The sequence below is a fragment of the Pristis pectinata genome, chromosome 6 (genome assembly GCF_009764475.1).
Source record: "Pristis pectinata isolate sPriPec2 chromosome 6, sPriPec2.1.pri, whole genome shotgun sequence".
NCBI lineage: Eukaryota > Metazoa > Chordata > Chondrichthyes > Rhinopristiformes > Pristidae > Pristis > Pristis pectinata.
In genome coordinates, this window is record NC_067410.1 from 9,761,447 (window position 1) to 9,789,274 (window position 27,828).

Below are 27,828 nucleotides of genomic sequence, written 5' to 3' on the forward strand. Positions count from 1 at the left end.
AATGGCTAACTGATTGTTGCAAAGCCCAGTTTTTCACCTTGCTGTACAGAGCAGGATCCTCCTGATCTTATCTGGCAGAGAGCACAGTCGCTGCAGAATCTATTCACCCACCCTGTACTCTGCCACAAAATCATTGTCCTATCCACTCTCCCCTGCAAGCTCAGTGCAATCAATTAAGGGGAAAATCTCCATTTTAGGTATCAAATCCATCTTCAACTGCTTTCCATAATTGTTCTCCTAATGCATCTATTCCCCAGTCACCGGAAGGTCTTCATGAATTTCCCCCATCCTTTTTGTGGGGAAATAGCTTAATCTGGGAAGTTACCACAGGTATCAGGAACTCAGAGAACCATAGAAGTTCACAACACAAAAGAAACCATTCAATCCAATGTGTCTGTGCTACTATTGAAGGACAACCCTTTTTCACAGAGCATCTGTGCTCTGTCCGTAACCGCGATCGGTATCTCCCCGTTGCCAGTCACTTCAGCTCCCCCTCCCACACTGTCATTGATATGTCAGTCCTCGGCCTCCTCCACTGCCAGGAGAATTCCAAGCGCAAACTGGAGGAACAACACCTCATTTTCTGTCTTGGAACCTTGCAGCCTAACGGCATGAACATTGAATTCTCCCACTTTAAGTAATCCCCACACCCCCCTTCCCCACACCCCCCTCCACCCACCCACCACGCTTCTTCTCTTATTTCCTAGACTATCTCTCCTTTTTTATTACCCTTTTTCTCCTCTCTCTCCTTACCTTTGACCCATTCGCCAGTGGATCTGCTCTCCCCTCCTCCCCCGTACCTGCCTATCACTATCTCTTACCTGCATCTACCTATCACCACCTTGTGCCCACCCCGCCTCCCCTCTTTTGTCCACCTATCACTGCTCTGCTTTTCCCTCCTATATATTGAGCTTCCCCTTTTCCTATCTTCAGTCCTGAAGAAGGGTCCTGACCCGAAACGTTGACCGCCTGCTTTTCTCCACGGATGCTGCCTGGCCTGCTGAGTTCCTCCAGCATCATCGTGTTTCTCATCTGGATTCCAGCATCTGCCGTCCTCTATCTACCATAGAAAGCATCCTATCTGGATGCATCACAGCTTGGTACGGCAACTGCTCTGCCCAGGACCACAAGAAACTGCAGAGAGTTGTGGACACAGCCCGGCACATCATGGAAACCAGCCTCCCCTACTTGGACTCTGCCTTTACCTCTCGCTGCCTTGGCGAAGCAGCCAGCATAATCAAAGACCCCACCCACCCAGGTCATTCTCTCTTCTCTCCTCTTCCATCAGGTAGGAGATATAGGAGCCTGAGGGCATATACCACCAGGCTTAAGGACAGCTTCTACCCCACTGTGATAAGACTATTGAACAGTTCCCTTATACGATGAGATGGACTATGACCTCACGATCTACCTTGTTGTGACCTTGCACCTTGGTGCACTGCACTTTTTCTGTAGCTGTGACACTTTACTCTGTACTGTTATTGTTTTTATCTGTACTACATCAATGCACTCTGTACTAACTCAATGTAACTGTACTGTGTAATGAATTGACCTGTACAATCGGTATGCAAGACAAGTTTTTCACTGTACCTCGGTACAAGTGACAATAATATACCAATACCAATATCAATACCAATACCAATGTTGTGTTGTCCTTTAGATAACGGTGATGCCTTCAACCATCACAAGCAGAAGGATTGGTAACCAGAGGACATGGACTTTAAAGCAATAAGCAAAAGGACAAAAGATGATATGAAGATTTTTATAACACATTAAGTTGTGAATACAGTCTTCAGAGTAGTCATAGAGTCATCGAACTATACAGCATGGAAAACACTCTTCGGCCCAACTGGTCCATGCCGGCCAAATTACCTAACTGAACGGGTCCCGTTTGCCTGCGTTTGGCCCATATCCCTCTAAACAGTAGTTCTGGCAGCAGATTCAATTAGAACGTTCAGATAGGAAATGAATAAATAATTGAAGGGACACAGTTTGCATAACTTCAGAGAAAGTGCAATGGGACTGCTTATACAATGAGGTACAGCTGTATCTTTCCATAGTAACCATGTACTTGGAAAGGAAAGCAGCAGAGGGATAAGAGCCTAATGCGGGCAAATGGGATTGGTCTAAATAGACATCATGGTCAGCATGGACGAGTTGGGCCAAAGGACCAGTTTCTGTGCTGTACAACTCAATGACCCTAATATCTAACAAGGAATTGCTCCATTATCTCAGCGACACCTTTGAATTGGTGATCCCTTGTCATTGACCCCAGTGAGAGAGAAATAAAATTTTCCTGAACAAAAAGTCCACAGAATTTTCAAAACTTTGTTAATCCTCCACACAAGTGGATATATTTATAGAAGTCCTTATAATTTCTCATGCTGACAACTTAGTGAGTATGAACTTCATTTCTTGGAGACGGAGCACACGGTATCCACGGGCACCCTGGGTGAATTCCGTGATTGGTGGGCCCCACAGGGGATCACATGTGTCGCGGACAGTGTGAATGAGATTCTTATCTGAAGGAGTGCGCTTTGCGGTCATTTAGTTAGCGTTCCTGCTGTAGTTATGTAGTTAGAATATGTCCGTGTAGTTTTTCTTTCTTTCATTAGGCACGGTAGTGTAGCGGTTAGCGTAACGCTATTACAGCGCCAGCGACCCGGGTTCAATTCCCGCCACTGTCTGTAAGGAGTTTGTACGTTCTCCCTGTGACTGCGTGGGTTTCCTCCAGGTGCTCCGGTTTCCTCCCACATTTCAAAGGCATACAGGTTAGGAAGTTGTGGGCATGCTATGTTGGCGCCGGAAGCGTGGCGACACTTGCGGGCTGCCCCCAGAACACTCTACGCAAAAAGATGCATTTCACTGTGTGTTTCAATGTACATGTGACTAATAAAGAAATCCTATCTCTTACACTGGATGTCATTTTGTAGTGCTTTTAGAGAATAAACTTTTGTATGTTCAGATAAAAAGTATGAACCACATTCTGTGACATGGCTGTGTCCACTGGGTCCACCACACCTTTTTCTCTCGCAAAGAGATGTTCATATAATCCAGGCAGGAGTGAATATCAGAATCTCTGTGCCACCCAGTAAACTGAAGACATGACGGGATGTTGCTTTAATTTAGATACTCCGAATTCTTGATAGAAACTGTAGCATTGTTATCTTCCAAGTACAAAAGCATTATTTCTCCAACAACGCTGTGAGTGTAGGACACTTATATAATATAAACTATGTGCAATTTTAAATTTAAATCCAATCTGATTATTTATATCAGTGCACTCTTGAGGGCTAATTGAAGGGGAAATTGCCCAATCTTCTACATGTTGTCAAGGCTTGTGAACAACTTGAGACATTGTAAGTGCAGATCTGAGGGAGTGCTGTGTTGTCCAGGATCCTGCCTTGTGAATCATGGAAGTTTGGATTAATCTGCCTGTTCAGAGAAATGTCAATGCTCCTATGGCATTATTCCAAGAAGCTAAAAAGTTCTTACAGTGTCCTGGCCAACATTCCTCCCAACCCCTTAAAGAAAACATTGGCCATTCATTTAATTACTATCTGGGACGTTTCTAGCACAGAGTGATTGATGATCAAATGATCACAATGATCACAATGTGAAGCACAATTCAGTGTCATATTAAGGCACTTTTAATGCACTACAGGTAATTATGCCAAGGCTAAGTAAGGCTATTTTTTAAATAAAAGTGCAAGGTACTGTACTAAAAGTATATCCTCAGACCAAATCACAAAGACATTTTTGTTTAAACAAGTAAATAATCAGATGATCAATCAGATCACAGTCTAAGACTGGGCAGGTCTCTGCAGTTCTAAATCTCAACTCAAAAACATCTCATAGAAAGAAAACATAAGCATGGAAAGGATTTTATGCAAGAAAGATCACACAGTAACCGTGCCTCATTGGCTAAACTGCGGAATTAGTCCAGGATTTTCTTGAGATTTTGCGTTGATGAACAACTAGCTTACCAGAGTTCAAGAGCAGCAATGAATAAATACACCACAACACACACAATTGGGGCAGTGTTCTACGGGAAAGATAATCTCCTCCATATCCAGGAAGTGGATAATTTGCAGCAACAGCTGCTGTGTGCACTGACCTCTCTCTCTCTCTCTCTCTCTGTACTGTGTCTCTGGTTTCCACACACATCTCTCCCTAATTTCACAATCAGAATTGATTATGATTTAAAGTGGCAGCAAGAAGGGAGAGGCAGTTTGAGAATGGGACTGCTGAACAAACACCTAATGTCTCCTCATTCTCCACAATTCTGTCCCAACATTTGGCTCAATAAACGGTACAAGTGTTCTGGGCCTATACTAAATGTCACATATCAACCACTGAAACTTGAGATACGCATATGAAGTACAGAACAATTGGCCAGGACTAGTTTTTTTACTTTAACCCTCCCAAAGACATGAATGCTTAAAGAAATTTGGCATTGAAGTTAGTCACGACACAAAGGAGACCATTCAGCCCATCATGTCCATACTGAAAGTGAATTATTGACCTAGTTATGAATGTGGCTGAGAGGCAGGAAACAGAGAATAAGAATAATAAATGAGTACTAAGTGTGCCAGGATGATGACTTATGGTCCCATAAGAATCTGGGTTGGGGTTGCAATTAGTCACCGGGCTTATTAAATGGTATAGATGATGGAGAGGAAGGGTCACATCCAAGTTTACCAGTGACAGAAAGATGGGTATTATTGGAGGAATTGTTATGAAATATTAATGCAACAAACAAATGGATAAAACTGGAACAAACAAGTTTCAACTTAGGCTTTTGCAAGCTCACTCACTTTCTAATTAGCAAGAAAAGAGTACTTTCTAAAGGGTGAAAAGCTAGGAGCACTGATGGTCCAAAATGATTTGGAAGTTCATGAAAATAGGTTCTTGATGTCGTTTACATCTGGACAACTGGAGTATAAGGAAGGAGAAGTTATATCACAGCTTTGGAAATCCCTGGTTAGACCATACCTGAAGCACTGCCAAGAGTTCCTTCTTTTTCAATCTTTTTATTAGTTTTCAAATTAATACAGATTAATATATCAATGTTTATACATGTAATACAAAGAGATCAGGAGAACAATCATGACATGGATAATCATAAAGAACAATAAGGTATAAAAAAAAATCTGTAGATCCAAAGATCTGTTAGTGAATGAATATAATATAAAAGAAAAAGATTTATTATAAAATATAAAAGAAAAAAAATCCCAAAACAATAAGAAAAATTATAATCAATATATCAAACCAAACTGAGCTAAAGAAAAAAAAAATTAAAAAAAAACAAAAAAAAACTGGACTAAAATTTCTCAATAGAAACAGAGCAATATTATGTCGTCAATTCCGTTCGAGAGTTCTGATCATTACATCTAAGGGAGGATATATTGGCCTTGGAGGGATTTACTGGAATTATACCCAGAGTTAAGTTATGAAACTGAGATTCCCCAGACTCGGGTTGCTTTGGGATTTGAAAATGTCCAATAACAATGGGTTTGTCAACTTCATTTCCAGGAAGGCTGCAATACTATAACCAGGCAGAATGGAGAAGATTGGGAAAATTCTCCTTTCAGTCAAGCCTGGTGACCACATTACTGCAAGTAAGTGCTCTGTTTTCTATGAGTCCATTCTCTCACATTCTTTGTATCCTATAAATCTGTTCTGATGACTTCATTTTCCATGCTTTTCGTGTGTTGTTTTTCCTTCAGCATGGTATAGTTTACAGGGCTTTTAACTGCATCTACCCCTTTACTTACACTTCTGCTCTCACCCCCTATCCTCCGACACAGGGCAGAGATAGGCTTACCCTTGCCCTCACTTTCCACCCCACCAGCCTCCACATTCAACGGATCATCCTCCCTACTTTTGACTCTCAGTGAGGTGCCCCCACCGGGCACATCTTCACCTCCCCTCCCCTTCCAACATTCCAAGAGGATGGCTCCCTCTGCAACACCCTGGTTCGCTCTTCCATCCCTGCCAATGCCCACTCTCCTTCTCATGGCATCCATCAAGGGTTGCAAAGGCTAGAGCATACAGTATATTTAAAGAGAGGGTAGATAAATGTTTGAAAGATCGGGGAATACAGGACTATGTGGAACTGGCACAGAGGAGGACTTGAGCCCTGGGGCAGATCAGCCGTGATCATATTAAATGGCGGGCAGGTTTGAACAGTCAGGTGGCCTCCTATTTGCTTGTGTTCTTGTAAGAGGAAATGCAATACATGCCCTTTTCACCCTTCCCTTCCCACTGAACATCCTGTCTTCAGCGCTTATGATGTGGTCTCATCCACAGTGGAGAAACCACTTCGCCATTCAGTCTGCAAGGGTAACCCTGAGCTTCCAGTTGCCTGTCATTTTAGTTCTCCATCCCGTCCTCACTCTAATCTCAACGTCTTTGGCTCTTGCACTGATCCAATGAGGCCCTCTGTAATTGCACCTGAGCAAGGTGCAGCCTTGGATGCACTATTGAATTCAACATTTCAGATAACCAGCCTTCACACAAAATGCTGGAGGAACTCAGCAGGTCAGGCAGCATCTATGGAGGGAAATAAACAGTTGACATTTCGGGTCGAGATCCTTCATTATTTCCCTCCATAGATGCTGCCTGACCTGCTGAGTTCCTCCAGCATTTTGTTTTTGTGTGTGTGTGTGTGTGTGTGTGTGTGTGTGTGTGTGTGTGTGTGTGTGTGTGTGTGTGTGTGTTGCTCCAGATTCCAGCATCTGCAGAAGCTCTTGTGTTTCCAGATAATCAGTCTTTCCAGTTACAGTCAGTCTAAAATGTTAACCCAATTTTCCCTTCTCCACAGATGCTGCCTGATCTGATGAGTGCTTCAAGCATTTTTTTTTCCAGATTTCCAGCTGTTCTAGATTTTTGCTTTTACATTGCCGAAAGTGTTTGTGGTTGATTTTGTGCACATGATTCATATCTAACTATACTCCACACGGCAGTTTTTCAGAGAAGTGGTCCTGTTTTTATGGGCACAAGATTTTGTAGTTCCTATTTTCTCTGCCCTTTAAGCAGACTAAATTGAGTTTGTTGGCTGCGATTTACACATCGTGGCTCACTTCCAACCTGCTTATTGGCACTTTATCGTCAATAACTACTGTTCAGCGAAATATTTGTAAGTCTTATGAATATATTTATGTAATAGAATTGTGCTGAATAAATACTGCTAGATTACAATGAGACACTGGGATTGAGAGCTGCAGGCAGCTGGAATTAAAGGAAACATAGAAGAGAGTTAGTCTTAAACGGAGGAGCCAGAAATTGTTAAGTGTGGAGGTGTTGAATCCACACGCAACGCTAGTTTGGGAGTAGTAAAGGCTGGAGGAGATAAGGCATGGGAATTTGAATGAATGAATTTAAAGACAGCAGAAGAAGTGACTTATCTTAACACAAATGGAGGACAAGGGTGAAACTTAGAAGCAGTTCAAAGGATGGTAAAAGAAAATAAGCTGCAGTGAGTGAATTACAGAGTGGGAGATGAGCTGCAGAAATTAGGTGTCAGCTGGATTCAGTAATGGGAGGCTTTGAGATGGGTATTCAGGAAGGGTGAGATTAAAGGAGGTGAGTAGTTCTCATCATCTGATGCACTTGCAGTATTACTATTGTGCGTGCTATTTATAGTGTAGAACATTTGTAAAGTGAATAACCTTACAAAAAAAAAGGACATACGCATAACCAGAGTATATACCAAGTGAAGGCAGATTGTTAAATGGACATTTGATTGAAAGATAAATACTTTGCGTCGTTACCTCTTGAATTAAGACTGTCAGCTAGTAACAGCAATTGGCAAAATGACATCATCAAACTCAATGCCTTTTTAAAAATAAATAGGACAGAGACACAAAGGAGAGAGAGAGATTTAACTAAATTACATTAAGAATATGAAACCAATCAATCAAAATGTTCATTACAAATTGAGCTAAATTTTATAAGTGGAAATTAAGTTAACCAGTAACTATGTTTTCCCAGGTAATTTAAAATGTAATATTTATGGTAAGAAAACCATGATATAATGATTGTGAAGGAAGCTTGTATGTTAACCAGATATGGTCCATGGACAGAGTGCAAATGGACATTAGATAAGATTGATAACAAACTGATATTCATTCACCCTGTGACTGGGCGGGTTTCCTCCAGGTTTCTGCAACATCCTAAGACATGTTACTTGGCCATTGTAAATTTCCCTCTGTATGTAGCTGAGTGGTAGCATCTGGGGAGTTGATGAGAATGTGGGGAGAATAAAAATAAGGAATTAGCATAGGGTTAGTGTGAACACACACCAGTTCTCATTGAGAGGTCAGCGGTGGAAAGGGTGAGCAGCTTCAAGCTCCTGGGCGTCAACATCTCGGAGGATCTATCCTGGGCCCAACACACTGATGCAATCATGAAGAAAGCACGCCAGCAGCTCTACTTCATTAGGAGTTTGAGGAGATTTGGTATGTCACCAGAGACTCTTGCAAATTTCTTTTAATATACGGTGGAGAGCATTCTGACTGGTTGTATCACAACCTGGTATGGAGGCTTCAATGCACAGGATCGCAAGAGGCTGCAGAGGGTCGTAGACTCAGCCAGATTCATCACGGGCACAACCCTCCCCACCATCAAGGACATCTTCAAAAGGCAGTGCCTCAAGAAGGTGGTATCCATCACTAAGGACTCTCACCATCTGGGACATGCCCTCTTCGTCTTACTACCATCAGGGAGGAGGTACAGGAGCCTGAAGACCCACACTCAATGATTCAGAAACAGCCTCTTCCCCTCCACCATCAGATTTCTGAACAGTCCATGAACCCATGAACACTTCCTTGTTATTCCTTTTTTGCACTTTTATTTATTTTGGAATTTATCAATATTTTTATGTCTTTACACTGTACTGCTGCCACAAAACAACGAATTTCACGCCTTATAGGTCAGTGGTAATATATCTGATTCTGAATGGATGGCTGATGGTTGGAATGGACTTGGTGGGTCAAAGAGCTTGTTTCCATGATGCATCTCTCTGTGGCTCTTAGACCCTCTTTAGCCGATAACCTCCCTGGAGCCCTTTTTATCTTCTAATTTAACAAGTAGCGGTGTTCTGATTACTGTACATTTCAAATCTATATACTACCTACAACGCATACCAATTAATAAGCCAAACATTGTACAAACTTTGGTGGACACTTGCAGGCACGGTAGTGTAGCAGTTAGCGTAATGCTATTACAACGCCAATGACCCGGGTTCAATTCCAGCCACTGTCTGTAAGGAGTTTGTACGTTCTCCCCGTGTCTGTGTGGGTTTCCTCCGGGTGCTCCGGTTTCCTCCCACATTCCAAAGTTGTATGGTTTAGGAAGTTGTGGGCATGCTATGCTGGCGCCAAGAACATGGCGACACTTGCGGGCTGCCCCCAGAACACTCCACGCAAAAGGTGCATTTCACTGTGTGTTTCAATGTACATGTGACTAATAAAGAAATCTTATAATAACTGGAACCAGCAATGTAATTCTTTCAGTAGCAATCATTGTAAGGACTCTATAATTCTCAAAATTCAACAAACAGATCCATGAGAAAACTTCACATTAAAAAAAATCACATTTGCTTTATTTAAAAGTCCTTTTCTCACTAGCCTTGGCTCATCATTTAACTTGCGAGGCGATTATTAACTAAAAAAGCCTTGATCTGTGAAGCTAGTATTTAAACTGGGAGAAAGTAAAAGTTCAGAGTTTAATAATTGTTTAATATAGCTTTTCTTTGACCTTGTCTTTAGTTTGAATTGTCCTCAGCTTTACCCATATTATTTGATTCAATTATTGAGAAATTGCCAAGTGTTAAATTAACTGGGCTACTAGTTAATTTATTTTTAATTCAGAGAAACCAATGACAATTGAAAGGAAACACAAGAATATTAAAGCATAGTGGTCAAATTATTTGCAAAGGGCCAGATTAATGAGCTTGTGATGAATTTGTACAGCAGTCGAGAAATACAAGTTCATTTGCCTGAATCTGGAATAAGAGTTTGTATCAGGATCAATCTCAACTGAACTACTGCAGATGTAAAGTAGATGTGCTGTTAAGGAAGATCTATGAGGAAGGAAATATTCCATCCTTACCCATGTGATTTATGTGGCTGGTTCATAATAATTCAGAAACTCAGCTGAAGAGGAATCACAGTCAGACAATAAATGCTGACCTTGCTAACAATGGCCACATTCTATGAATGATTAACAAAAAAATGTACTAACATATGGTATGCACACTTCTTTCCTGCATTTATCTTTACTTTGATTACACTATCAAAACATTAAATAAACCTGCAAATTTTACTTCAAATAACAATGATGGAAATTTCAGCATCAGCTGATTTGATTTGATCCCTAGAAATTTATTTTTGAGACAATAGATTGAATCAGCAGACAATTCTATAATCCAGAGGTGAGCACGCATGGTTTCTTATTTTCAATGGCTTTCTCAGTTAATTATCTAGACCAGTGATCATCACTATTTTTCAAGCAGGGGCCACTTTGGCAAAGAGCCTTCAATGGGAAAGACACATTAACTGCTGAATTAACACATTGATGACTGCTCCTGAGTAGTTTGCTCTCTCTTGTACCTTCACCTTTAATTTGGCATTCTTTCACTTTACCTGATTCTGTGGTTGCCTCTCGCTTAACACATCTCTCTCTCCCTTCCCCCCCCCCCCACCCAACCTTCTCAGATTCATTTTATTCTCGTCCTTATTTCTTGCCCTCTCTCTTTCCCTGCTTGCTTGTTTTCTCTTCTGCCAGCCTTCTGTACCTCCACCTTTCCCATCACACTGGCTTTATCTTCTACTTCTCTCAATTAATCTTTCGCCTCTGTATTTGTGCCTTTCTATCGCACTCTCCCACTCGCCCTCTGTACCTATCGACTTTTCAGTCTTCCACACGTCTCTCACTCCCTGACGTCTTTCTCATGCCAATCTCACCGTAGATCTCTCTTTCTCCTAGCCTAGCATTCTCACTGCCCTCATCTGACTTACTTCTCTCCCTCAAACATTTCCCTCCTCTCTCCATCCTTTCCTGTTTCACTATCTCCCCCTCTAAGTTGCTCATACTGTTTTGATCTTAATCTACTCTCTCTACTGTAGGCAAACTTCCACCCCCCCCCCCCCTTTCTCTTTACCACATCCACTCACAACCTCTCCTTCACGTTCTCCTGCACTCTTTGCCCATCTCTGTTTTCTCTCCCATGTCTGCGGGCATACTCACGTCATTTTTGAACTTGTTTCTCAGCTTGCCTTATTTTTCCCTCTCCATCCAATGCTTTGTCAGTGAGGATCTGCTCCCCCTCTGTTCCTGTCCCCATGTGCGTGGATGTACACACCTGTTCTTCCACACACTCACTCCCTTATTCTCTTTTTATCACTGTCTACATATATTTTTCTTCTTTTTGTGTATGCCCTGCCTCTCTGTTTGATTTTCCCCTCTCCATCTCCCCACCAATAACTTCCTCATTCTCTCTCTTGTTCAAATTCCTGATCCAAACATACAAGGGTCGGGGGGGGGGGGGGGGGGGGGGGGGGGTGGGTAGGGGGTGGTGCAGAAACAGGGCAGATTTTGTGATGTTTTCACTGGTGGAAGAGTCACGACTAAGGGGACAAACACAAGATAAGGGGCTGGTCATTTAAAACAGAGGTTTGTAGTAATTTCTTCTCTCAGAGTGTGGGGAATCACTGGAATTCTCTGCCCCGCCAGTTGTTTTAACCTGGATCATTAGAAGTATTTAAAGTGGTGGATAAATATTTCATAGATCATAGAATACAGGGGTATGGAGAAATGGCATAGAGGAGTCGAGGCCAGTGCGGATCAGCCACAATCATATTAAATGCTGAGACAGGTTTGAAGGGCCCAGTGGTCTACTCCTGCTCTTATTTTCCCATCTTCTTAGAGCTCTCATTGTTACTTGCTTCTCCTCCTCCATCCAGCTGTCTTTCTTTATTTTGCACACTGACTGCCTGAATAAGCGCTGTCAAACATTTAAACAGGCAATTTGCAAATAGTGACAAACATACATAACTTTGGAATGAAAGACTGTAGGATGCAGTGTGACCAAAGCTAACTGAAGTAAAAGGTAGACTGAAAGGAGATATTAATAATATAGACAAAAAAGGGAATACTCATGAGAATAAAGAATTTGGAAATATGTGAAGTACAGCCAAGGAACTGATAAAGAGAAAATGTGAGATTGAATCACTAAGGGAATGAAAACAGATTGTAAAAGCTTCAAACTTTAGAAAATGTAGCATTTAACAAAAGTAAATGAGGGTCCCTTACACGCAGAGACAGGAAAATTATTAAGGTGAAGACAAAAATGGCATAAAATATTAATTACATGCTTTGTACCTGTCATGGTAGAAGACAAAAACACTTCATAAATCGCAAGGAACCAGGGATCTGTTCAGAGTGTGGAACTTTAAATTAGGATTCATAAATATTAATACTATAATGAATGGAATTACAACTTGATAAATCTACCAGACAAATCCTGGGAAATCAAAGTGATCTCTATCGAGAGCGGTAGCTTCATTTAGTTTAATCTTCCATAGATTATAGAATGAATTGAAACATGACAAATGTATCACATTCATTGAAGAACACGGAGTGGGGAAAGTGAGCCTGACGTCACACTGAGGGAAGAATGCCAGAATCTATTACACTTGATCTGGCACCAGAGCTCTTAGAAAATCAAATGATTGGGAATAATCAAAACCAATTGAAGGAAAAAAAAATCACATTTGAAAAAAAATGTTGGGATATTTTGAGGCTCAATAAACTGGGTAAACTTAGAGAGAGAGCCAGTGGATTTACAAAAGGGATTCCATAAACTTGTAATCTGAGGTTCTTATCCAAACAATGGACTCCCAGGATTGGTCATGTTAACATGCGCTGAGGATTGCATAATGGACGGTAAGCATAGAGTGATAGTAAAAGGGTAATTTTCAGGATGGCACTCTTCGATCAGGGTGGTTGTGCAGATGTGCGAGACCCCCGTAAGAAGGGAGGAAGACTCCTTTGCTCACTGTGTAACATGAGCCCTTTAGATCGCCCCCCCAATTCAACCCCCCCATCCTCACTCCCACTCTGACCTTCTCCCATTGGCCCATCACCCTCTCTGAGCAAACCTGTCCGCATCCCCAACCTGCCCGCATCCCCAACCTGCATCCACACAACCTGGTTCCATTCCTAACCGTACTCTGCTCAACACCGCCCCCCCATGGGAACCGCACTGAGCATCGAATGGAACAGCCGCTGGCTTGCAATGAGCACCAATCTATAAAGTTATTTTTTTACAACCGAACAGAATCCAGTGTCACGTACTGCCCACCATCTTTGTAAAGTGGTTAAGCTTCTACCTGCTACAGCCGACATCTGCTCCTCTGGAATAAATGGGCAAAAGGCCCAGAAGAAAATTGTACATTTAACAGAGGAGATGAGTATAATTTTTCTTAACCTCACTGGACATTGCAGGACTGAGCAAAATTGGCAGGCGCCATCTTTTGGCGATGTTAAACCCATATCCATCTGCTCCCAGGCTGGTATAAAAGATCCCACAGGATTATTCTAAAGACCAGTTATCCCCAATATTCATCCAAGATCCAAAAAGATTTTGCAGCCATTATCTCACTGCAGTTTGTAGGAACTTGCTGAGGACAAATTAGCTGCAATAGTTCCTACAACAGGAAATGACACTGAAAAGAAAAATCATTCAATGATCCACAAGAGTGTTTAGATCATTTAAAGAAGCCACTTTAATTTTTTGCAGAGACTTTAAAAGGCAATTAAAAATGGCACCAGTTGGGAGTAGCTACATATAGTGCAGGCAAACTTAAACAACAACTGTGCGCTCAATGTATTTGCTAATGTGCTTTTATTGCAAGTGTTTAGAGTATCTAGGGAAAAAAACTGTATGGAAGAACACCAGAATAATTTCATTCCACCAATTCCTCCTCCCCACCTCTCATCCTCATCAACCCGAAAAACAAAAAACTCCTTCAAATAAAATTTAGTACCAAAATGTTTTAAACCACATTTTTTATTTTCAATATATAGTGAAACACACTGGAGCAATGAAAGTAAACAATAAAATGATAATTTATTTGTCGTCTACCCCTTCCCCCTCCAAAAATTTGTTACATATGCAACAACAGTCATTCAGAAGCTGGCTTGTCAGCTGACAGGCTGGAGATTACAAATGGTTAGACATTTTATCAAGAATAAAATGGAAAGAAAACGTCACTCACAATACACTTAAGAGTTAGAACACAATTCTCGAAATCAAGGAGATAAAAAATCCACTCCACCACAAACACTTGGCACAAATCCTCCACCCATTTCACACCCAACCCCCCAACCCATTTTCTGTTTTATTCAGTATCCCCTCTTTACAAATGTGGGAGTCACTGCCAAATGGAACTCGCAGTCCGAATTATTTTGAGCTCTCTCGTTAAAAAGCCTTTAATGATCAGAGTTAAGTTAGAAAAGGAACAAAAGTTTGATGGCTAGGCAAGTCACGGTATCTGTTCTTCCCTGACATGATTCCATTAAGTTCATGATTACTCCAAGCGGCCGCTGAAATGCCAATGGTTTTAGGTCAAAGTCTCGCCCTTCGTCACCTGCAGAGCAAGTCAAGCAAATGTGCATCGTTAATGCCGAATATTCGATTGCAATCATCACCATTAACCACATCAGCCACACTCAGCTCTCCTCAATGGCTCATCACGGGCACGGCCCTCCCCTCCATTGACAGCATCTACAGGAGGCGCTGCCTCAAGAAGGCAGCATCTATCATCAAGGATCCCCAGCATCTGGGTCATGCCTACTATCAGGCAGGAGGTACAGAAGCCTGAAGTCCCACACCACCTCGTTCAGGAACAGCTACTTTCCTACAGTCGTCAACTACAACGCTAACCCTACCTCAGCAATGGAACACTATGGACCGCTTCTTGCACTACCATGGGCTTGTGTCTCATTGTCTTTATTTCAACCCCTCTCTCTCTTCACTGTCTTGCATAATTTATATTGTGTTGTCTATACCTACCTGCCTGCGATGCTACTGCAAGCAAGTTTTTCCCCAATGTACCTGTACCTTGCTATAACTTGTGCACATGACAATAAACTTGACTAAATAATGAATTACAAACAACACATTGAAGCAAGTGAAGAAACTGAAATGTTGCTGGTTTTGTCAGCAAACTTACAGACCAAGACTGCTGGAATTGACTGTTCTGCCACATCCAAAAGCAAATCAAAATTTCTTCCCTCCTGCCACATTCCCAGCAGCATTCCTGCTACAGAGCTGACATTACTACTGTCTGCAACTCAACACTGCCATAGCACAGTATTAGTTGAAACTGTCCTTGAAGTTGAGACAAATACAAAAGGTCAACCATGGTTGTGGGAAGCCACGGTTAAGGAAAAAGAAAGACATCTCAAAGGCACCCGTGAGAGAAGTTGTGTCATCAGAGAGTTGTAACCAGAGCCATAGGAACCAGGAACAAGGTGAGCCACGATCATTTCACCTTTTGTTCAAGGGTAGAAGGGGAGAGGTGGCTCTGGGTCCTGACATGATACTCATCGTTCTCTTACATTTATCCACCATAGCAGAGTCAGCTTTACTTCAGACAGATTTTGGAAATAAGTGCCAGTTTCACCTGTCACATCCAAAGGTCCCAATCACTCGAGAAATGTGCATCTTAACAAGTCAAAACTCTTAGTAAGATGTTTGAGCTTGATCCCAGCTGTGACCAGCACTAACTGGAATTTAATTCTGGGGTCGATGGAAAGACGGTTGGGGCCAAGGAACAACATCTGGAGTTGCCCAGAAATCCCTCAACCATAACAATAACAAAACAGTTCCAAAACAGGTAAAAATTGCAGGGGTCATCTGTACCGAGCGCTTCTACAAAATGTCCCTTCTCTCATTGGAGTCTAACTTTCAAGAAAAAAAATAATGCTGGAATATTGCAGAAGAGGCACAAATAAACAAGTCACATGGAAATAATGCACCCATCGCAAATGCTTTACCCAAGGTCCTTAACATAACAACGCACCTGAAGAAATATCATCATATTCACATTCAGCGGCCCCATTAGAATAGATTTTGCAATTTATACACCTGACTGCTTTGTACAGATAACAGGGAGGAACATCTCAAAGCTCCAGCAGTGTTAAGTACCAAAGAATTAAATGCTTCCTCTCAAATAAATGTTCTACCAGACAACTGAATTCAACCACATCCCTCTTACCCTTGCTTCAATGTATTCAATCCTTCGTTCTAGTGCTGTCAGCTTTTCATTCAGTGTGGCTAACCGTGAACGACAGGACATATCTGCAAAGATAAAAGTAACTTGCTTTACCTTTCTGGGTATGTGTGACACATACAAGATTTTTCTTTTGGAGACTGAAGACTGCAAAGCAACATCAATAGTAAACCCACATTCTTAACTTTGCCCCCAATGCAGAAGTAACACCATAGTACACTCAAACTATCTTAGAGCCACAAAAACTTCGTGGAAACAAAATTTATTTGACACCTTTCACAACCGCGAGTGCTCTACAGCACATTAAATATTTGAAGTGTGGCCACCATAATGTAGGAAGGACAGCAATTTGCTCATAGCAAGGTCCCAAGAGATAACGCATCATTGATGATGGGTTTTTTGTGTTATTGCCCAAAGAAACAGGGGAGATTCACTAGGCTATTGTGTTTCAATTATGAGATGAGATTGGGTATGCTTAAAATCACTTTCCTTCAAGCACAGAAGGATAAAGGGGAACATATAAGTATACAAAATTGAGGGGCATAGATGGTAGGAAACTTTATCAAATAGCAGAGGTGTCTAAACTAGAGGACATAGAGTAAGGGTACAGAGCAAGAGGTTTAAAGGGATTTTTTTCCCCCCACCTACGAAACCTATAATGTACTGCTTGAGGGAGTGCCAGTGGCAGATACACTCACCACATTTAGTTATGTGGACAACACGCACAAGATACTGCAGGAACTCAGCAGGTCAGGCAGCATCTATGGAGGGAAATGAAGAGTCAACATTTCGGGCCAAGACCCTTCATCAGGACCGGAAAGAAAGAGGGCAGAAGCCAGAATGAAGGGGTGAGGGGAAGAAGCACGAGCTGCAGGTGATAGGCCAGTCCAGATGAGAGGAGGAAGGTAGGTGGGGGGGGGGGGGGGGGGGGGTGGGGGGGGAAATGAAAAAGTGATAATGAGGGGGTTTCTGCCTTCTCTTTCCAGTCCTGATGAAGGGTCTCAACCAAAAATGTCAACTGTCCATTTCCTTCCACAGATGCTGCCTGACCCACTGAGTTTCTCCAGCATTTTGTGTGTGTTGCTCCAGACTTCCAGCATCTGTAGTCTCTCACATCTTGGTATCTGGAAAAGCACTTTAACCAAGGCATAGAAGGCTATTGACCAAGTGCAGGTACATGGGATCAGTATAGAGTACCTGATGGTCAGCAGGGACATGTTTCTGTGCTGTACAACTCTACGACACACAGATGATACTCCCAGCTCCTCTTTTAAAATAGCTCCATGCTATCTTTTATATTATGAGGGCAATCAGATGGAAGTATTTAAAATTATGAGAGGCATAGATAAGGTATACACTCAGTCTTTTCTCCCCAGGAATGAAAATGTCAAGTACCAGAGGGCAAAGCTGAAAGGAGATTTATGAGGCAAGTTTTTATTTTGAAACACAGAGTGTTAGGTGCCTGGAACACACTGCCGGGGGAGTGCTAATGACAGGAACATTTAATAGGCATTTACACAGGCACATGCACAGGCAGGGAATGGAGGGACACAGACCACGTGCACGCAGATGGGACCCGTTTAAACAGGCACCAAGGTCAGCACTGACATCATGGGCCGAAGGGCCTGTTCCTGTGCTGTAGTGTACTGTCCCATGTTCACGTGAGGTGGCGGATGGGATCTGGGTTCAATATCCCTTTAGAAAGGCAGCACCTTCTACGGTGAAAGAATGAAATCCAGCAGACTTTTGTGCTGCCACTGTAATTATTAAATCCACGTGTCAGGAGCTGTACCAGTGTGACATTTAGTGCACCGCAAAAAAAAACAGCAGCTCCAGGCCAACGAATGTGGAATGCAACTTGTTTAAACACAATTGCAATTAGTCATGCCAGCACATTCTAGTTCTCTGCAACTGCTGCTTGCAGGATGTGTACTGTATGGGGCTGCACTGTAAAAGAGCAACAGGATCTATGGATCAATAATCAGTGTCGTTAGAAATTCAGAGAGGTTCCACGACATGTTACGTTCCACTTGCACAATGGAAGAACTGCTGGTCGGTGACAATGGCAAGGATAATTTGAGGTGATGAATCAGCAACAACATACAAGCAGCACAGTAACAACAATAAATGGCATTCACTCGAGGTGCAATTCTTATTCAGCAGAGGTATGAAGGTGGTGAATGCACTCAGCAGCAACCCTGTAACTGCGATGCAGAGGACGGCAGCAAACAGTGGAAACTTCCTACAGAGTGGAAAATCCCCAGGACCAAATCAGGTGCACGCCAGCAAGTTCACGATTGATAGCACAGCCCCACACGCCTAGCTTTCTGTTATAAAACAAAATGACACCATAAAATTAACAAAAGACCACCCCTTTATAAGAGGCAGGTAAAATAAAAGGGAAAAATCAATTTAATGTATAATGTCGCTCCAGGTGTAGACTGTCTCAGGCACATTGGCTGACATTGTGCAAGGCTGCCCCAGTGACCAGGGTGCAGCAAGGTCACAGGAGAGACAGGCAGTTGGACTAAACAACAACTCATGGGCCTCTAGATGGCCATCTTGCCAAGAGGAGAAGCTTGCCCAAGGTCGAGAACAAAATGAACCAGGAGTTGCCCAGCTCTTTCTCTCTGCAACCAGCCCAAAAGCCAGTGATAAACAGATGTTCGATTTCATTTAAATGAAGGTCCTTCTCTCTTCCCCTCCCAAATCTGTCTACTGATATACCAAAAGGATTCCTCCATCTAGATCCTGTAATGATACTCCAATTTCACGAAGAGACAGGAATCTATTAACCCCACACACAGTGCAACAGTACCAACCATGCCTGGGAATATGATTAAAAAGCAAAGTATTGAAACAAAAGGCAATTCTGCACTTATCAACAAGGGAATTGTTAGCTCAGTTCTGACATACTGCTTAGTTAGTGTCTGAACCCAGAACATTATTTATTCTCCATCTTGTTGTGAAAGGACAGGTTTATATATCTAACGGCAGCTCTTCAAACCAGGAATACACCAATGAATGCTGATTTGATTTTTCTTGTTCTAGAAACTAACGATTGCCTCCAGCATCATTTTATTTTTGGTTCAAATTTTCAGCATTGCAATCTCTTCATTTTACCACGTGCATTAAGACAATTGAACCGATAACCCTGTCTTATGTAGTAATCCTTGTTTCATTTGTAACGGTCTGAGTCAAACATGCTGTTCACAGATTCATCAAAAGCAAGCATTAATAGAAACCCATATGCACTCAAATTTCCCCCACCCACCTATAGACCTGAACCTCCCCCATCAATAAAAACCTCTTTCAGCCCTTCAGGACCTCCGCATTCCTCAGTTCTGGCCTCTCACTCAGGAATGACTTTTAAAAGTCATTCTTTCAACTTCAGTCACCTAACTCTCCAATAGTATAGAAGGTTATGAAAAATTACAGGGGGATCTTGATCAGCTGGATATGTGGGCTGAGGATTGGCAAAAGGCTTTCAATCCAGATAAATGTGAGGTATTGCATTTTGGGAGATCAAACCAGGGTAGGACTTATACAGTGAATGGTAGGGCCATGGGGAGTGTCATGGAACAGAGGGACCTAGGAGTGCAAGTGCATAGTTCGCTGAAAGCAGCATCACAGGTAGACAGTGTGGTGAAGGCAGCATTTGGCACGCTGGCCTTCGTCAATCAGGGCAATGAGTATAGGAGTTGGGAAGTTATGTTACAGTTATACAAGATATTAGTGAGGCCACACTTGGAGTATTGCGTACAGTTTTGGTCACTTTGTTATAGAAAAGATGTTATTAAAATAGAAAGAGTGTACAAAAGACTTACCAGGATATTGCCTGGACTTGGGGGCCTGAGTTACAAGAAGAGGTTGCTTTGACTGGGACTTTATTCCCTAGAATGTAGGAGATTGAGAGGTGACCTGATGGAGGTATACAAGATCATGAGGGGCAAAGACAGGGTGAAAGCATGGTCTTTTTCCCAGGGAGGGGATGCTAAAAACAAGAGGGCATAGGTTTAAGATCAGAGGCTAGAGATTTAAAAGGGACATCAGGGGCAGCTTCTTCATGCAAAGGGTGGTGCGTATTTGGAATTAGCTGCCAAAAATAGTGGTTCAGGCGGCATTTTAACCTCCTTTAAAAGCCATCCAGATAAGTACAAGGGTAGGAGAGGTTTAGAGCGCTAGGGGCCAAATGGGACTAGCTTGCTGGGCAACAAAGACGACATGGACGAGTTAGGCCGAAGGGCCTGTTTCCATGCTGTATGACTCTAAAGCTTGGAATTCTCTTTCTAAACCTCTGACTCTCCCTTCTTTAAGGCACTCATTAAAATCTACCTCGTTTTAGATGACCTGTCCAAATATCTCCACATGGAGCTCACTGTCAAGTTTTGCTTGACAATGACCTCTTGAGACCCTTCAAGTTAAAGGGTACTATACAAATGGAACTTGCTGCTGTGAATTTACTTACATTTTAAAAGATTCCTCATTCCTTGCATTTATCAGAGTAAGCCACGAACTGTAAGATTACCAGCAACTTAAAAGTGCACTTTTCATTAACCCCAGACACAGAAAACAAACCTCTCATTAAAGAGAAACTTTTGGAAACAGATGTTGTTTGCTGCAATTAAAAGCTCGGTCACCCAGCTCAGACATAGTTCAAGCGAGAAGCTTTCTCTTCCTTTGCAGCTGTCAATGTTTGAGGGCTGTCTATGCGCCAATTTTTTTGCTTACAGGAAGCATTTATTTGCAGCAAGAAGCAAAGTATAAATCTGGAATACTCCTCCCTCCCAAAATAAAGCGCCATGGACAATGAATGCTTTCTAGACAAAAGGAGACGTTTTGGAAGTTAAGATGGATAAATGAAGGGCAGATCAACGAGGATTTAACTGAATAAGTGGTGGTGGTGGTTCAGGTTGCAATGGGGGCAGTGGTTATGTGGATTAGCAGCAGGATTCTGAACCACTGATCCAGATACAAGTTTGAACCCCACCACCCTCCTAATACAGCTGGAGAATTTAAATTCAAGTAATTAAATGAATGTAGAACTTTAAGAATTAGTATACATAACATATAATGTGGTAGCACAGCGGTTAAATTACTGTACTAAATAATCCTGGACTAACGACCCAGAGACCAGAGTTCAAATCCCACCAGGGGAATTGTGGAATTTAAATTCAGTTAACAATCTAGAAATTTGGCCTAAAACAACCAGGCTTAGCAATGACGACTACAAAAAAAAAACACTGAACTGTTGCAAAAACCCATCTGGTTCATGAATTCCTCTAATGGGAGGAAATCTGCTGTTCTTGCCCAGTCTAGTCTGTGTGTGACTCCAGACTCACCAATGCCATCGACTCTTAAGTGACCTCTGAAAGCCAGTCAGTTTAGGGATAAGCAATAAATAAGCAATAAATGCTCATCTTGACAGCAACACCTGGATGTCTAAAAGCAAAAGAAAAGCACAAAACTAATGGACTGATACCTGACGTTAAACGAGTTCACTAATATCCTTCAGCCAAGGAAATCACCCATCCTTGCCCAGTCTGGTCTACCTACAAGGCAGTTGATTCTCAACTGCCTCCTCAGTTCAGGGGCAATTAGGGATGGACAATAAATGCTGGCATAGCTAGCAATTCCTTTATCCCATGAACAGAAAAAGATATAGTTGAATGGGCTACACCAATTAGTTTTCCAAGGATGCCATTTCTACCTTGGTTTGCTTCATAATAAAGATACTAGGAAAACAATTTTAAAAGTTTCTTTTTAAAATAAACTTCTTTGATACAGTGGGTAAGCAAAACTAAGGAAAGCCTTCGCTGGACACAAGTGAGGTACCAGGTGACTGGAGGACAGCAAATATGGTCCTCCTTTTCAAGAAAGGCAGCAGGGGAAGGCCTGGTAACTATAGACCCTCGAGATTAACATCAGTGATAGGGAAGATACTGTAAAAAAAAATATTCTGAAGGAGAGTTTTAATGAACACTTGGAAAGTCAGTGACTAATTAGGGAGAGCCAATATGGCTTTGTCAAGGGAAGTTTGTGTCTGACCAATTTGATTGAATCCTTTCAAGAAGTAACAAAGTGCATTGATGAGGGCAGGCTAATAGATGTGATTTACATGGACTTTAGTACAGCTTTTGACAAGGTCCCACATGGGAGACTGGTTCAAAAGTTTAGGGACCCAGGGCAAGTTGGCAATCTGGATCCAAAATTGGCTTGGCAATGGGAGAGAGGGGGTGATGGTAGAGGGTTGTTTGCGCTATTGGATGCCTGTGACTAGTCCCACAAAGTTTATAATGTACATGAATGACTTGGATTTGGGAGGCAAAATTAGTAAGTCAACAGATAATACGAAGATCGGCAAGCTGTTGATAGTGTGGAAGGAAGTCTTGGGCTGCAGGGAGATATCAAAGTATTGGGGAAATGGTCTAAAAAAAAAAGTGGCAGCTGGAATTTAATCCAGACAGATGTGAGGGGATGCATTTAGGGAGCACTAATGATGCCAGGACATGCACCATGAATGGTAGGGTCTTAGGGAGCATTGAGCAGAGGGACCTTAGATTACAAGTCCATAGATCATTGAAGGTGGCAACACAGGTAGATAACATGGTTAGGAAGGCATACAGGATACTGGCCTTCATTAGTGAATACAGAAGTAGGGAGGTAATGCTCCAACTTTATAAAACATTGGCCCGTCTTTAGCTGAAGTACTGTGTGCAACTCTGGTCACCAAGGTTTTGGAAGGATGATATAGTGATACAGAGAGTGCAGAGGTGATTCACCAGGATGTTGCCTGGGATGGAAGAGTTTAGTTAGGAGGAGAGATTGGACAAGCTCAGTCTGTTCTCCTTGGAGCAGAGGAGGTTGGGGGGTGGGGGGGGGGGGGGGTGGGGGGCGGGGGGATGGTGGTGGAGAAGAACATGACTGAAGTGCATTATGAGGGACATAGATAGGGTAGGCTGCAGGAAATGTTTCCCCATATTAGAGGTAGATAAAACGAGAGGACACAAGTAAGGGGGAAAGAGATTCAGAGGGGAGTGAGGGGGACCTTCTTCACCAAGAGAGGCAAGTATCTGGAATGCACTGCCCGAGAGTGGTTGAGTCACTGACAGCATCTAATAAGTGTCTTGATGGGCACTTCAATCCCTTAGGCATAGAGGGCTATGGGTCAAGTACTGGGAGACAGGGTTTAAAAAAAGGGTGCTCACTGGTCAGCATGGACAAGATGGGCAGAATGGCCTGTTTCCATGCCCTACAATTCTGAGGATTTCAGATGGAATTGCCAATGTGATCAGGGTTACATAGTTTAAGAGAAAGGGCAAAGGCATGGCACCAGCCTTACCTCTACCGGATATCAGAAATGCTGCTTTTAACTAATCAGGTGACTCTGACCAGGATAAACTTAATGACCATTGCAAGGACAGTGGCTACTGTCGTGGTGCCTAATGCTGGGATTGAAGGCAGAGGTCCCAGAATGTGAGAGAGACAGCTAACCCACAACCTTCCTTTTAGATGCTTCTGGTGAAGTTGAAAGCCACGAACATTCCCCAGAGTGATAAACACAAATTGCCCTACCGAAAATCAGCCTGGGGTTGGGGAGGCGGGGTGGGGGAAGAGAGAAAGAGGGGGTGGAAAGGAGGGAGGAAAGAAAAATCTGTACTAAGAAAGTAAGAAGCAGAGCAATTGAACCTCCCATGACCATGAACTACATCGAAATTACAACACAGAAGCAAGTCATTCTGTCTACATAATGGACCCACAGACATCCACACATCCCTCCCCCACTTTTTCTCCTTCTGAAAACTAACTAGCATCTCTTTTTCAACAAACAAGATGCTGGAGGAACTCAGTGGGTCAGGCGGCATGTGTACAGTCCAGATGAAGGGTCTTGATCCAAAACATCAACTGTCCATTCCGTCCCTCCCCCCCACAGATGCTACCTGACCCACTGAGTTCCTCCAGCAGATTGTGTTGCTCCAGATTCCAACATCTGCAGTCTCTTGTGTCCTTGTATCTCTTATTCCCAGTTCTGGTGAAGGGTGGCAGACCTGAAACATTAACTGTTTCTCTTTTCACAGACGCTGCCTGACCTGCTAAAGCTTCCCAGCATTTTCTGTTTTGAAATCAGTCATTCTGTCTAAATTGCCCATGTCAGTGTTTATACTCCAGACTAACCTCGTCCAACCGCTCCATCAAATCCCATCGACACTTCCTACTGTTGTGTTTTTTTTCTGGTTTCCCTTTAAGATTATGCCTTGAACTTCAGTACTCCTTATAGCAAGTCCTACATCCCAGACACTATGAGTAAAGGGCTTGATTTGAATTATCTGGTGGATCAATTAGTGACTATCTGTATTAATAACCTCTAGTTTAAGGTTCCACCCACTGATGGGAACACTCTCTTCAGGATTATAAGAAGATCCATCCAAGTGTGCAATTTGGGGCCCCTTATCTTAGGACAGATGTACTGATGTTGGAGAGGGTTCAGAGAAGATTTACAAGGACGATTCCCAGAATGAAAGGGCTTACATATGATGAGCGATTGTCGGCTCCTGGACTGTACTCACTGGAGTACAGAAGAATGAGAGGGGACCTCATAGAAACATTTCCAATGTTGAAAGGACTGGACAGAGTAAATGCGGCCAAGTTGTTTCCCTTGGTGGGTGAGTCCAGGACTAGAGGGCACAGTCTTAGAATTAGAGGGTACCCATTTAGAACAGAAACGAGGAGAAATTTCTTTAGCTAGAGGGTCGTGGATTTATGGAGTTCGTTGCCACATACAGCTGTGGAGGCCCAATCATCAGGGGTGTTTAAGGAGGAGATTGAGAGGTATCTAATTAGTCAGGGTATCAAGGGACATGGGGAAAAGGCCGGGAATTGGGGCTCGATGGGAGAATAGTTTAGCCAGTGGTGAGGTAGCAGAGCAGACTCAATGGGCTGAATGGCCTACTTCTGCTCCTTTGCCTTGTGAGTAGACAGAAACATCGAGATCACCTGTATTCCATTAAAAACTCAGTGGGCCAAATGGTTTCCCATGTTGGCTCTCAGCACAACCTCAAACATCTCACCTCTTTCCTTTCTGAAGGAAAGTTTCCCTGTCTAGTTTCAGCCTCTCAGCTTTGTATCATTCTTACACCTTCTCCACAGCCTCTGTATCCTCTTCATAATACTAGGGAAGGCCAAGAGCAGAACACCTTGCAGAACGCCTGTCCAACTTTCAGCAACTCCCTCAAAGATTCAGTTCAAATTAATCTTCTTTAAACCCACATTCTCCACCACCTCATGATACAGTCATTTTCAACCTCAAAATGTAGATGGTCACAGAAGATGGGTTTTTTTTTAAACTGAAGACCAAGGAGTCAACTTTTTGGGGAAGTCCAAAGATTATGGATTTAAAAATTTGCCTTGGTAACTTGTAATGCCTTACTTTAATGATCCCAGAATTAAATTAAATAATTAGTGTACAATTGCAGGAAAGAGACTAAGACCTCAACACTTTAAAGCAAAAGGCATTAAAAATGCCCTGCTTTTAAAAAAGTGGTTACATCCTAGTTGCATGTGCGAAACACAGGATTGACTGCAATTTTGGAAAGCAGATGAAGATGAGTTTTAATGCAATTTTGAATAATTGTTCCACATTACTTGATCTTGGGAAGCAAAATTAATCATCTGACTTGATTCACTCCTCCCTCCAGCAAGTTTCAGAGATCAGAGAACTAAGTCATGGGTCTATATTTATGGTTCACCTCACGTCAATCATCACAGGTATATGTAGGATGGGAAATAAGTCTCAACTGATTCATAGAACACTATAGCGCAGTACAGGCCCTTCGGCCCACAATGTTGTGCCGACATTTTATCCTGCTAAGATCTATCTAACCCTTCCCTCCCACATAGCCCTCCATTTCACTGTCATTCATGTGTCTATCTGAGTCTCTTAAACATCCCTAATGTATCTGCCCCCACAACCTCTGCCGGCAGTGCGTTCCATGCACCCACCACTCTGCGTTAAAAAAAAACTTACCCCTGACATCCCCCTTATACCTTCCTCCAATCACCTTAAAATTATGTCCCCTCGTATTAGCCATTGTCGCCCTGGGAAAAAGACTCTGACTTTTTAAGAAGCATGATTCCAAAGAAACAAGTTCCAAAATCCAATCAAATAGAAATTCTCACTAAAGCCTTATTCCAAGATGTTTCACAATTAACCCTTTCTAGGATGCAACAACTGTCACAATTCCTTTCAAATATGAAACTCATGTTTTCAGTCAGCTGATCACTATCAACTGAGCAAAAATACTCAATGTGGTGCATCACACCTTCACTCCCGGACGCTGGAGCTCCTTAGGAGACAAGACAAAAAAAAAATCACATCAATTGCCAGTATTGTCTTGAGAAGTACAGCTTTAAGAGTATGAAATCTAGAGGAGGCAAGATGTAACCAATGGGACTGACATTCTAGCAACAGGGTGAAGGAGATTTTAAAAACATCTTTAACAAGCACCATTGAACGCACTGGTGTCATTCAAATAAGAGACCTCCCCCTTCACTGTTCAGTGGATTTCAAAGTACTGCTATTTAGGGCCTGATTAGTTTAGGATAGCAGGCAATTTGAGAAGCAACAGTGTTGGTACACTCAACTGATTCCTTGAACAAATCTCACAATGCTTGTAATATTTGAATGAGTAACACCAGCTTCTACCACACAGTGATAAGACTATTGAACAGTTCCCTTATACAATGAGATGGACTATGACCTATGACCTCACGATCTACCTTGTTGTAACCTTGCACCTTATTGCACTGCACTTTCTCTGTAGCTGTGACACTTTGTACTGTTATTTTTTTACCTATACTACATCAATGCATTCTGTACTAACTTAATGTAACTGCACTGTGTAATGAATTAACCTGTAAGATCGGGTTGTAAGACAAGTTTTTCACTGTACCTCGGTACAAGTGACAATAATAAACCAATACATAGGCGAAAGTTACAGTGTAAATATCCGTTAGAAGCTACTACACCGCAAACGTTGTCTACAATCAGACGTGAAAAATAGTTACTTAGCCTTCGGAGGGTAAGTGGTATCCGAGGAGTCTGCTGAAAGAAAAATCAACAGCTGATGAGGGAAACAGCCCCCAGAAATACTTCTGCCTTCTATCATATATCAATGTTATCCTTTTTAATCAATAACTGGAAATTAACCGCATTTGTTTTTACTGCCAAGGCTAATGCATACACAAGCTAATGCCGGATATTAGCAGGACCAGGCCACAATCCCCGGCATTGCAGGCACCCACTGAAGTGAGTGGATGAGGAAAGGCAGCTCTCCTCTCACTGCTCCCGCCGCTTACCAAATGAATTGAGGAAATCAGCTATCTTCTTGATACTGCTGGTGATGACCTCGATATATTCCCTGTTCGCCCAGTCCTGGTGAATCTCTCTCTGCACCGGATCGCCCTGCCCCGCCATGTCTCAAGCACAACCAAGGTGAACCGAGCCCACCTGTGTTGGTGGCGCTGA

General features: G+C 42.5%; 1 protein-coding gene across 1 annotated transcript; it reads right to left on the reverse strand.

Moving 5' to 3' along the window:
- Positions 1-14,059: 14,059 nt before the first annotated feature.
- Positions 14,060-27,824, reverse strand: brk1 (BRICK1 subunit of SCAR/WAVE actin nucleating complex). Its single transcript, XM_052018227.1, has 3 exons — positions 27,660-27,824; positions 16,290-16,372; positions 14,060-14,657 (listed from the first exon to the last, which is right to left on the reverse strand). The coding sequence occupies exons 1-3, from the start codon at positions 27,775-27,777 to the stop codon at positions 14,631-14,633; spliced, it is 228 nt and encodes a 75-aa protein (XP_051874187.1). The 5' UTR covers positions 27,778-27,824; the 3' UTR covers positions 14,060-14,630.
- Positions 27,825-27,828: the final 4 nt, after the last annotated feature.